This window comes from Drosophila sechellia, chromosome 3R, assembly GCF_004382195.2.
Source record: "Drosophila sechellia strain sech25 chromosome 3R, ASM438219v1, whole genome shotgun sequence".
Classification (NCBI taxonomy): Eukaryota; Metazoa; Arthropoda; class Insecta; order Diptera; family Drosophilidae; genus Drosophila; species Drosophila sechellia.
This window is the reverse complement of record NC_045952.1, coordinates 22,108,108-22,120,670: the sequence shown is the minus strand read 5'-3', so window position 1 is coordinate 22,120,670 and position 12,563 is coordinate 22,108,108. Positions and strand designations below refer to the sequence as shown.

The 12,563-nt window shown below is 44.4% G+C and overlaps 1 protein-coding gene across 1 annotated transcript; it reads left to right on the top strand.

Moving 5' to 3' along the window:
* The first annotated feature begins 353 nt into the window (after positions 1-353).
* LOC6607588 lies at positions 354-2,807 on the top strand. Its single transcript, XM_032722784.1, has 2 exons — positions 354-1,091; positions 1,312-2,807. Exon 2 carries the CDS (start codon positions 1,317-1,319, stop codon positions 2,493-2,495), a length of 1,179 nt encoding a protein of 392 aa, XP_032578675.1. The 5' UTR covers positions 354-1,091; positions 1,312-1,316; the 3' UTR covers positions 2,496-2,807.
* Positions 2,808-12,563: the final 9,756 nt, after the last annotated feature.

Here is a 12,563-nt window from a genome sequence, read left to right as displayed (position 1 = left end):
AGAACATTTCTGGTGCTCTGCCCTCCACGCTCAGCTAAAAATTAAATTCTTGGTATGATACTGCATCACTTTCGAGTTGAAATTCGGGGAATTGTAACAACATCCATGCCATTTAACTTTCTTTGTTTTAAAGAAGCATTTACTCCCACAATTTTTAGGGAAATCAATGTTTTGAATTCAGAGTTGATTATTAAAAAAAGAAATTCTTTATACAATTTGAGAAAGAAATTTCATATATTTCTTTGTGTTCTGTTAAACTGTAAATGACTGGGAAAGTATTAGATGGGGAGCAAAATGTTGGTTGTCTTATTTTTAAATTAAAATTTATTATTATATACTGTGAATATTCTTAACCCCCAAAGCATTGCCGGAGTTGTCAGACGCCGTGACTTTCGAAGATCCATTTGGAATATCAAAATTTGGAAACACCAGCTCCCGGAATACGGGATTGTCCATTCCTTCAGCTCCACATCGATGATCTAAATTGAACAGAGTACGCCTTTCCCCAAGTAGCAGGGGCCCTATTCGTATTCCGGGTCCCATTCTAGACACAAAGTAAAAACATTCCCAGCAGTCAAGCAGACAGCCCAAAGACACTCCCACACCAGCTGTGTGTATGCGGTTTAGTTGGCCAACCGCAAAATTCTTGGCAAACAAAATAAAGAAAACTAACTTGGGCCCAAGCAGAGCAGATCCAAGCGGCAACGGAAATTGTTAACCTTTGGGGATATCAAACATTTACGATTGCGTGGCAGCGGCAGCAACATTTAAGTTTTTATCAGCACAAAATAAAGTTTTGGTTTACGGATTGTGTTCCTGTCCGCCGACGCCCCTCCCACTATCCACCACTTTGTGGCCAGAGGCCGCTACAAGTGCCCAGGAGCCAGGGCAGGAGCGAAATTCAGGAGCAGGAGCTGGATCAGGGGCTGAAGGTTCGTCCCTGTTGATTCTGGGGCACGCAAAACTTTTATCCTTTTCAATTTCGTTTTTCTTCGCCGAGTACTTTTGAGGGATTTAAATTTCTGTTTGCAGCCGAGCCAACAGCGAAACAACAAACGTGGGAGTGGCTGCGTCGAGTTCCTGGCGACCAGGTGAGTGTTTCTTGTTGGCCTAATCACGGCTTTGCCGACTTGGCCACAATCAAGTGCAGCACAATGCGATTGGCGCTGCTAATTTGAGATGTGATTGAATGATACATATAAAAGTGCACGATAAAAAATTAGGTTGTCTATATGAAAATGTGATGGTGGAAAATGTTTAATAATTATTAAAAAAAGGAATATTTTGTTATCTAATAATTATATTTTTCAGCCGTCATGAAGAGGAAGGGTCGTATAGATCGGACACCAAAAGTAGAACCACCTAAACCATCGAGAGTTGTCAACACGGAGGCTATTCCACTGAAAGCGGAAGCCAAATCCCAAGAGATAGATGATCAGGCTGCGCCTTTTATCTTGGTAGACTGTGCGAATTCTGCAGATCGTTCAGATTTGGAAGCAATACTTAGTTCCATAGAAAAGGAACGGATGAAAAGGGTTCAGGCAGATATAGAGCAGCAATGTTTTCCCCTCCTGGAGGATATAGAACCACCACCAGAATTAGATATGCCTATTAACCTAAGCTCTCAGGCATTGGTTAAATTGAATGATGCAGAGAGTGAGCGCCGCTTCAAGGAGGATCTGGAGAGTCTTAGTATTGCTGGACTGGAGTGGGAGAAGGATACATCCATTACCATTACCTCTAATCTCCTGTCCGACATGACAATAGAAGACAGCAAACTATTGCTTCGAACTATGGCAGGTATGAAACAGATTTGCTGCACGCTAGAGCAGATGAAAAATGTTCCTGGGAAAATTGGATCAGCAGAACCAACTCCGCAGTCAAATGGCACAAACTTGATTCCACTTTCAGGCCTTCGCCGACAAGACACCTTCGAAATTGAACCTAAAAAGAACCAAAAGATTAGATATCCTGAGGTTTCCACCAAATCAGCAGTTAGCGAAAGGAAACATCTACCATTAACTGCCAAGGGAGGAAAATGTGAGAAAGTTATCTCAGAGACTGATAAGATTTTCAGCCAGATTGGCGATCTTCTCGTGAAACTGCAGCTCCAACACGAGGGCAGCAAAGTCCTGAAGAAGGGATCCTCTTATTCCTACATGGTGAACATTAAGCCAACTGGCAGTGCATCCAATTGTTCAGTTTATGCGATTACAAAACTAAAATCCCACGAAATAAAGGAGACGCATGCCGAAAATCAAAGAACTTCTCACGCTCCATTTATCAACATTTTATACCGTGGTAATGGTGGACTTGTGGAGACTTCTCCATTGCCCACGACCACACGATGCATCGAAGGAAGCTCTATTGGGCCGATGTCCCTTCGCGAAACGCCGTCCTCCAGGATCAAACCACCATTTGTGCGCAAGAGGCCCTGCTCCTATCTAAGGGTACCTACCCCTGTTAAATTTTGCCACGGGAGGAAGAAAAATTAGGTAACCGCATGGTAACCATTCCCCAAATTATTTGTTTGAAAGCCATTTATTTTCTATCGACATTGGAATTGCCGATAAATGCTTACAAATTCATATGCTGCCCATTCAAAAGGATCTTGAATGGATATTTTAGGCAAAAATATATCAGTTGTCCCAGTCTAATGAACGGTAATAATTCTACAAATGCATAAAATGCGGTCATAATATAAAATATTCAGTGATACAAAACAATTATATTTTTATAAGCCATTAATTAAAATATAACCTACATTTTGGTTATTAATGGTCTCTTGGATTTATTTCCGCTAGGGTCAATTAATAAAATTGCAAGTCTGAAACCCAGTTTATAAGATCAATATGCTGTTTTCGATCCCATTTTATTTATATTTTATGAATAAGCCCATTGAATTTCACAGCGCAAACAACATTTGTTTTTTCTTTATTCAGCGCAAATAGACAAGTGGTTTCAATTATTTATTTGCCATTTTAAATTCATCACAAAATGCACAATAATTATGTAGATGTTATCGGCATTCACATTTTCAATTACCCTCGTATTTTAATTTATTGTGTTGTAATTAAAGCGATTTAATCATATTCAAGCGCCAGATTCCTCCAACCTAAACTCGTGCACCTCTCTGGAGAGCTTCCCTGCATAAAAGTTGCATCTTGTCCACTTCCTGGAGGAAGTGTCTAATTGCATGGCCACGCACTTTCATTGCTCATTTCCGAGTTGGCCTCAAGTGCGTGGTTGCAGCTCATTTTGTTCGGTTTGCACAATTGTGGCCAAAGTGTTTTCAACTTTCTTCTGTCAATGCGCCCGGAGGTCGAATCCGAAGTCCGTGCCGCACCCGAAATGCCCCTCTTTCGGTTTGGATTTGGTGAAATGTGGGCCAAGTGCTGGGCTTGGCCTGTGCCAGTTGGCAGACGTCCTGCTGCAGGACCTTAAAAACATGCCTGCCTCCTGTCATTTGTCGTTGGCCAGAAATTGCAAGATTGACTACTGGGCTGCAGAGGGTGAACAAGTGGGTGGGCACAAAAGTTTTCATTAGTTTTAATTAAATCCCAAACAGCATTTCCATGCTGCACTCTTTCGCTCTCTCGTTCTCTGAGGCGTGTGCTCTTTCGAGCCTTTGTCAATGAGTTTTCCCAACAAAACCGAATTAAAAACACATCAAAATTAATGACACTCCGCCCCGGGAAGGCCAGGAGCCGGGAGCTGGTCAAAAGGAAGTTGCCATGGCCTCCACTGTCACTCGAAGTGCGGACAGCATTTGTGCAATTTATTTAGCCGGCTTTTTGCGGCGCTTCTGGACGCGCGCATGTTGCTAAATAAATTTCATGATTTACTGCAGCCATACGGGAAACGCGGACAAGAAAAAAAAATGCCAGTGGCCACAATGTTTATATAGTTGTCGAGTGGGCGTGGCGCATCGACGGGTGCGAGATGCGGGGACGTGGGCCATGAGCCTAGGCTACATGAAATTTGCAATTAGATTTGGCGAAAAAGGCAGCCGCAACATCCGCCCGGCGTCCCAGTTCCACTTGCAACCAGCAACCAACTTCGTTGCCGGTTCGGTCCGGACGAAATATTTAATGCGGAAAGTTTAATCGCAACAGCAACGGCAGCTGCAGCGTCGCATTTCCGGCATTTGTTGGTTTTTAGACTGCATTTCCCGCATTCAGATGGCAGTTGCAACGCAGGCCATGGACATCGCAGCGACTCATGGTTGACATCATTAAATTTGATGTCCGGCATTTACTGGCCACCGCCTCTTGTCTTCGGGGGCATCCAGGATGCCGGGTCATCGGGATGTCAGAATGCGGACGCACTTTCACTGCGGCCGGCCTTTGAGTGGCCAAGAAATTAAATAAATTTTTGATTAGCCAGTTGGGTCCGTAGCCACATGTATATGTATTCCACTCTGCTTTTTAGTGCAGAGATTTCCCTGCGATTTAGGTGCGCTCAGAGAGTGGTGGCTTAATTTTCTGGTGACCGCTTTGAAAGTGGGCTGATTAGCTTGGTAACTGAAGCTGCACAGGGTTAGTTGGAGCTAATGGAAACAGAATGAGGTCATTATTAAAGTGGAAGATTTAAAAATTTTTTAGGAAAAAAGGATGCCTGTATCAAGCTTGCACTTAAGAAAGTGCAGCATTAACACTCAAATTTCGTTGAAGTGATAATCGGAACATGTTTTTCGCTGTCCTCAGCACCGCTAATTGGCGTTCAGCTAATTTGCAAAAAACCCCCGAGCGTGGGAAATGAAAGTCAAATAAATGTTGCACACAATTAGAATGCACAACAATAATTACATAATAAATTCGCCAACGCAACTGGAATGGCAACTGCAACTGCCGCAGCGGCATTCAGTGTCTTCCGGCGGCAGCTGCCACGAAATGTAAATGGAAATAAGTGGCAGGACGCCTTCTTCGTCCTGTATCCCTCGCTCTAGTTGGCGACCGCGTTTACAAATGCCTTCGACTAGTTGGGCACTTGATCAGCGGAGAAGTCGGCTGAGGGAGCGGGAGCGGGAGCTTCCTCCATCCATTTTACTCCGCGTGTGGGCGACGGCGAGATTAATAAAATTTATTATCATTGCGATAGTGGCAAAACAAACTGAACGCCCCACACATCCCCCAAGTATTTATGTGCTTGGTGCTAAAACCAGCTGGGAGAACATATCAAAATGAAGTAAAATTCATTTTACAACATTCAGACTGAACTGAGTGAGCACTGAAACTGTAGCTCTCGAATGCAAACCGAAATTGCAAATGCTTCTGGGCTGCCATCGAGCTGAGGGCTCAGTGCTGAGAGCTCAGTGCCGGGAGATCCTCCAGTCCTCCAGTGCTCCAGCCCACCCGGCATCCCCACTCCATCTGCTCCATTGAGGGGCAGAAAGGAGGAGCGCCGCAGGAGCAAAACGGAAGTTCGACGCCCAAGTGGCAGTCGCGATAATAGCGCCCTGCCATGTGCGCTAAAGTATTAGCATATACACAGGCGCACACGAACGAACCGAGTGCTAGAAGAAAAACTTTTGACTGCAGCGCCGCTATCAGGAGACACATAAATATGAAAACGCAAGCGGGCTTGAGAAATGCACTCGCAGAAACCCATGCCGGGGTGATAAATACACCACAAGCATATTTATATTTACTGCAAGCCAAATAAAATGGTTCTACTTATGGCTGAGGGGCAAGTAAATGGTTTGGTTAGACTTGGAAACAAGTTAAGATTTAAATGGGTCAAATAGACTGTTTATCTAGGTCTTACACTATTATAGACCACCAGCTTAAATATCTCAAGCAAATTTAATAGATTTTTAATATAAAAAGGAAGTATCATTTTTAATAAAATTTACGTTCAGTTTTTCATTCAGGATGTACACATTTTTAAATGTGAAACAACAAAGTATATAGGCAGTTATAGTCATTAGTCATAACCATTCCCAGATATTATATTTATTTAATGTTTTTTATTTACAACTGAGTTAAATAGCTAAGAGACTTCTTGCAGTGCAGTTGAAAGGGTAACCAGGCTAGTGGCGACTTCCTAGGCAGATATATGGAGTGTAAAAGTGTCATTGCCACGCCCAGCGGCCATTACCCACCGCCCACAGCACGCTGGCAGTGGAACTGCAACAGAGTGGAATTTGAATATTATTGTCACCCACACACAACGCACAACCAAACACCGGAACACACACAACCAACACAACCCAAAGACCCAGTGGGCCATGGAGCAGGCACGAACACAGGTTTACTTGGACAGACCTCGACCTGGAGACCAGAAAAGAGATAGAAGCAGGACCAGGACCACAACTGGAACCCAGTATTTAATACTGTTTGTGCAAAATAATAGCTAGGCCCCCCAGAGAGCGAGCTAGAGCGAGTAAGAGGGGGCTAGTGTGCGACAGAGAGGCGAGAGATGCGCCCCTGGCGGTGCCGTAAATTCAAATTAAGTCGCCCAACTTGCTGACAGTTAAAATCTTGGTAACAAAAATGTGCAGAGGAGCCCACAGGAGAGATCAGCACTGCACTGGGCCACACTGCGTATGAATGTTCCTGGGCTAGTGCTGCCTGCCTCGCTGTGTGTGAGTGTGCATATCGACCCTCTTGACACGTGTGTGTGTGTGTGTGTGCATGTTAGTTACCAGTTTGTTGAGCATCATACGCAGTTGGTTTTGAATTTATTGCCGCAAAATGCAGCAGCGAAAGGTATTCCCCTGAAGTGCAGATGGATTAAGTGAGCTTCCTGCATATATGTGTATATATCTACATACAGTATATATGGGCATCCCACCCTAAGTGCGGGTGTGATTGCGTTTTATTTTAATTAAATACTTTGCCAAGCTCCCGCAAAATGTCAAGGCCTTCGGCTCCTGTTCACCTTGCTCTTCATCAGCCCCTCCTCATTTCCGCCCACCTGGAATGGCCAAGGCCCCAGCAGTGTGGTCAACTTTCATTGCCGCAATTTGGGGTCATCATCGAAATCAATAAACGCTACCAAAGTGGTTCAAAGTGCGATTTTAAGACTTGGGGAAAGAGAGAAATGGCCAAGCACTTCCCAGCCCCAGACATAGTTGAAAGATTTCCCACCGTCCGGCAAAGTTTGTCTGACCAGGTCAGGGAATTGTGGTCTGAATTATGGGAAAGAGGCAAGGGGAGGTGCAAAGGAGTGATTCCATCGCTGCTTCGATAGCCTAGTGGCAATTCCTCTGGCACTCAAATGAAAATATTTAGGGAAATCTGCAAAAAAAGTAAAACACTTCATGATTAATACACTAAATAAATTTTTACAAAACGAGTGTGCTTCAGTGTGCATCCCAGTAGTGGTGAAATATTCAATGTGACAGAGCTGGTTAAAAAATAAGTATATAGCCGTGGGTGTCTGCTCACAGGGGATATCAAGTTGAACGTTTTATTGGACGCTTAAGTTTTACAATCAATTCCAGAGCTTATTGCCCGCTACACCCGAGCGCTTAATAATAAAACTCAATTTCATTTTGCTCCTCTTTGTGCCTCGTCTTACTCAGAGGCTCGTCCGGAAATTTGAAGCCAATTAAAAATGCATTCAACGGCAGCGCCAGGAAATAAGCGGCAAAAGAAAAATGAAAAGACAAATTGACAGGCGGGCGCTAGGGGAATGGGGGCGTGGCATGCCCAGGACACTCGACAGCGAAAGCTCAAGGACAACTGGGGAGCAAAAGTGTCCCCCAGTGAGACCCGTCCAAGATACCGTCATGGACGGGGCTGGTGCATTTTTTATGGAAATAAATATGATTGCTGTGATCCGTGATCTGTGCAATCAAGCAAATGGACAAAATCGAGTATTTTAATCAACGCCAAGGGTCGGACCACAAAAAATATCGCCGGCAAAGGCAAACAAAGGTAAACACTTGACGGGAGCATTAAAAGGATTGCAGCGCAAACAAAGGCCGGGCGTGGAAAGCTGGGTGGCTTTTAAATCCGAGCCCCCTTCAGGCGGGGGTGTGAATTTGCCGGAAAAGTGCACAAGAAACGCCACTTTACATGCCAAATCGTAAATATTTTGCCATGAAAACAGCACCGGTGGCTGTCGGCCTGGAGTGGAGTGAAGTCGTTTCATTTCAGCCATTTTTTTCCACCCATTTCCAGCTCTTCTTTTTTTCCCCCTCATAGCCCGCCTGTAAAGGCAACTGTCGCCCCAGCCAGTGGCAGTACGCATCGAGTGTGAATGAAGTGCGCTCTTGGGCGCTTTGCGGCGTTTTGCCGGAGTAGGAAATGAAAAACACTGGAATAATACACAGCACGGCAATGCCGCTCCAAATGTGTTTTTTCTCTGTTTTTAGTACACTTCTCTATGACACTTGGTGGCCAGCAGGGTTGTTGCTAGCTGGAGATGATGCTTGTCGAGCAGGTTGCCTAATGGCAAATGTTGCAGGACTTAATTCCATACGTGGACTGCTTAATACCCAGTAATCCAGTCAAGCCTCGAGGTTGAAAACTAAAAATCATTTCTATAGAATGCGTCCTATGGGACAGTCATCTATTGCACAGTTCAGCTAGAACGTTTTCTAAATTATTATACCTTCTACGTAAAAAGCTTACCAGAGTCACCTTCATATGTCCACACCAATCGCTGGCTCTATAATATCCGTTAAAAAACGAGTTGCCCAGAAAGTGAGACCTCATAATTATGTGATGCCGTTTTTAGCAGCTAAAAGCTGTGCGTTACCCCGACCCTACAACCGAACGCACTGCCGTTGGCAGTCAAGAGCAGTCGGGTGCAACATAATATTCGAGGTGGCTTAAAGGGGAGGTAGGGAGGTAGGTATGCCAGGGATTGAGCCGGAAAGACTGTCATCTGCGGTCCAGCTTTAATTGTGGCTGCCACAAAATGCCTTAAGGTGGCTTTGATTCCGAGGAGGTGGAACTTGCAGAGCCCATCGTTGCGTTTTATTTCTCGCTCATACCTTGCCCGTAATCAATTTAGATGGCAGTGTATTTCTTAGCTGCAGCTGTATCCCTTACTATCCGAGGAGGAGGAGCTTCTTGGAACAAAGACCTCCGCCTGGGGACAGGAAATGCATCTTGGCCCTATCCGGCCAGCTGGCTGAGCTGAGCTCCTTGGACTTGGCCAAGGCCCTTTCATGCTGTTGTTCATTTTTGACATAAACATTATGATGCATTCGGTTGAGTAATTTTTATTGTATTTTTTTCCGAGTTCACCCGGCCGGCCAGCCTCCTCGGCCCGGCCCCCTTTGTTGAGCTGAGCTACCCGCGGGCCGTTTCAATGTGTACTTGGGAAATTCTGCGCTTTGCCTGCTTTAATATAACCAACAATTCCCCAGAGCTTTGCGGTCATTTTGCTTTTATTAAAAAGTATGGAAGGCCCCTCTCGTCCGGAATCCGCACTGAGGACTACTGACTTCGGACCCTCGAGTGGCATAGTGGCTGCAGTTGTTTATTATGTGCAAGATTTCTATGGTCGCAACGAGAGTTATTATTATTTTGCCATACATTTATTTATGTCCGCCGATGTCGTGTGTGTTCAGGGTTCCATACGCACAATAAAGAATGCACAATGTGGCTGGGAGCGGGCATATTGTCCGCTTGACTACAAACGTTTGCTTATTCTCTAATCAAACAAAATTCAATCACTCGAAATTCATTGCATACTTTCGAGCGACAAGCGCCCGAAAGGGGGAAGATGATTTACAGTGCCTTTATTATTCATGCATTTTAAGGACTCGGGCGAAGGACTTTGGGGACTTGGCTTTTTTGCGATTTCATTTTGTTTGATTACTTGTTGTTCTTGTCGGGGATTTTGTTGTCGAGTGTGCATGTGTATTGTGTATTGTGTATTTCCTTGCCGGCTCTTGCGTATGCAAATCCCCAAAAGCTTCGGCCAACTGGCTTGGAGATAAGTGCATTTGTCAGTCATTCAATCTGTGTCCCGCCCCCTCCATTTCGGAGTACAAGTCCTGGTCCTTGTCGTCGCACGCTTTCCTCCTGGGTGAAACACCAATTGTTTTCATTGATTTTGTTTCAGCAGCTCCCCTTTTTCGATCCCCATGTGCTGACTTGTTGATGGCCAGCTATTTGATGGTATATTGACTTGGCAGCCAAACGAGTGTGACTAAGAAGCTGGCTGCTTATAATTCCCTAACGTTTTCCTGCCAAAGTACCCAAGTATTCGTAGTAAGAAAGAAAAATTGAGAACTTTCCAAGTAAATTAAATAGAAGGCACTCGGGGAAAAACTGATTAAATTGCCTTGTTTGGCATAGGGTAATAGGGTAAGAACAGGTTACTATTACTTTATGATTTCGAGCTCCTTAAGCGGCAAGTGCTAAACGAATTTGCAAGATCAAATTAATATTTATTAAAATAATTGTTTCGTAACTACCACACACATTAAAGGTATATTTCTTTTAGTGCAAGGCAGCCTGAAAGTGCAAGGAAATCTGTTAGGGATGCTGGCGTGTCATAAGCACCAGCTAATGTTTAACTGTTGTTAAGGATAGCGTCCTGTGTGAGGTTGGTTAGCTATGTTTGTGTGTTTGCGTGCTAAGGGGATGCAACACAACTCTAATTATATTTACTGTTTTTCAGTCAAGGACGTGCTGATACTGCTGGAGGAGCAGGAGCATGTGGCTGGGTGAACTAAAACCCCACCTAAGATTTCCTTCCACCCTGACTCTTTGTGTGTGTGCGAACGTGTTTATGTGCGTGCTTACACATAATACTTTCATGCTTTTATTAGTGGATTAATGTCGACTACTTGTGGACCGACACAGTTGGCCCTCGCACTTTGGCCAATTGGGTGCGGGCGTCCAATTAACGGAGCATAAATCAAATTAACTCAACTCGTGTCTGGTGGCTCGGAGATTCGACCGATAGGCGCTGACAGGCGGCATTGATTTGCCAGCTAATTGCCAGAAAGGATTATGCGGCTCTTACACTAAGAATCTCAGATCATCAGGGACTCAGCCCGAAGGACAAAAGAAACGGAGACGGGCTGCCTGAATCAACAGACCAACAGGCAGATAAGAAGCCCACTGACCAGATTCTTTGTTTCGGTTAAGAACAAAGGGAATGCCTAATGGCAGATACATGGTCGAGCCATAAATCTTTAATGGATATATGTGCGGACACAAGATTAAAGCCTTTTAATTGTGGGCGTGACGGAGCTCTTGGCCTAATGAAACATCAGGTCCTATGTGCTCGATATGACCAACTCATCAATCTTCGATCGAGTAAAATCGACCAGCTGCATTTCGTAATTAAGCCATCGCCCGGTTTGTGATGCAATATTGGGCAAATATGACGTATACGCACCGTAAAAGGATTTGGAATTTGCGATGCAACCGGAATGGAATCAGTGGCAGCCAGGTGTCGTAGCCTCCGAATATTTGTTCGTTTTGGCAAAGGGGTGGGCGTTCGGTCGAAATGTTACACATGTCAAAGTGCGGTTAGGTGTGTTTATGATATGCGCCATTATGTGAATTTGCATTTTAAATTCGCAGTCAAAAGGGGCGTGCCAGACACACATAATGCGCTTAAGGGTGTGTGCGTGTTTGGTTCATGGTGTGCATAATTAATGCGCAAACAAAAAAGCCTTATATGGCTCTAAAATGTTGGTACTTGTTTAGTAATATCCCAGATATGATTGATGGTAATATATGTATGTGACAAGATATCGTTGAATGCACATCTTGCATCTGGGAAAAATGCAATTAGTTGCTTGCTAGGCGGTGGCGCGTAAACTTTTTTCAGCCATCTGGCAAAGTTTTGTTAACAGAAATTGAGGCAACTTGAAACTTGCCAAAATTGCTTTCATAATGCGCCACTTTCCGGCCCACGACTAGACTAATAGGGTGTGAAATGGAATGAAAAGGCGGCTGCGTTGCGAAAAATTAAATTTGCACCAGCAAGTGTGGAAAATGAAATTCAGTGCATTTTTCAACTGCCTCTGTTGCGGCGCAAATGGCAACCAACTGTCAACGGCAGTGACCAAAAGGAGCTCTTTCATTTCGCAACACATGGATTGCATAAAGAGGAGCAGGGCTGCTCCTGCTGCTGCAGAACCGCAAATAAATTCGGTAGCAGGCAGTTAGCTCATATTTTCAGGGAACCGCAGGATACACACGTCCACCAACTCACCAACCAACCGCACACTTGCACACACGCCCATTCATCGAGGAGGAGATTTGATAGATGCTTGTTTTGGACTGTGGCACTGACTTCATTCACAGCACTGGCCGTGGAAAATGAAACATTTTCGCTAACAAACGGCATACAAAAAAGGCCAAATAATTTATTCAAATTTTGCCAGCACTGAATGACAAATGTAAGGACTTCATTGAATTACTCACGACCAAAGTTGGCCGAAACTATTCAATCTAGAGCGTTTATGCTCAACCAATGGCCACAAATTCAATTAGATTCATTTGGGCACAAATGAGCAAATCGATAGAGGTTTGGTAAATAATGCCATAATGTATATCCAGAGACATGTTTCAATTGCAATTATTTGTCTGCGACATGTCACTTCCAAAGGTCCTTGTTTACCCATAGACAATGTCGGT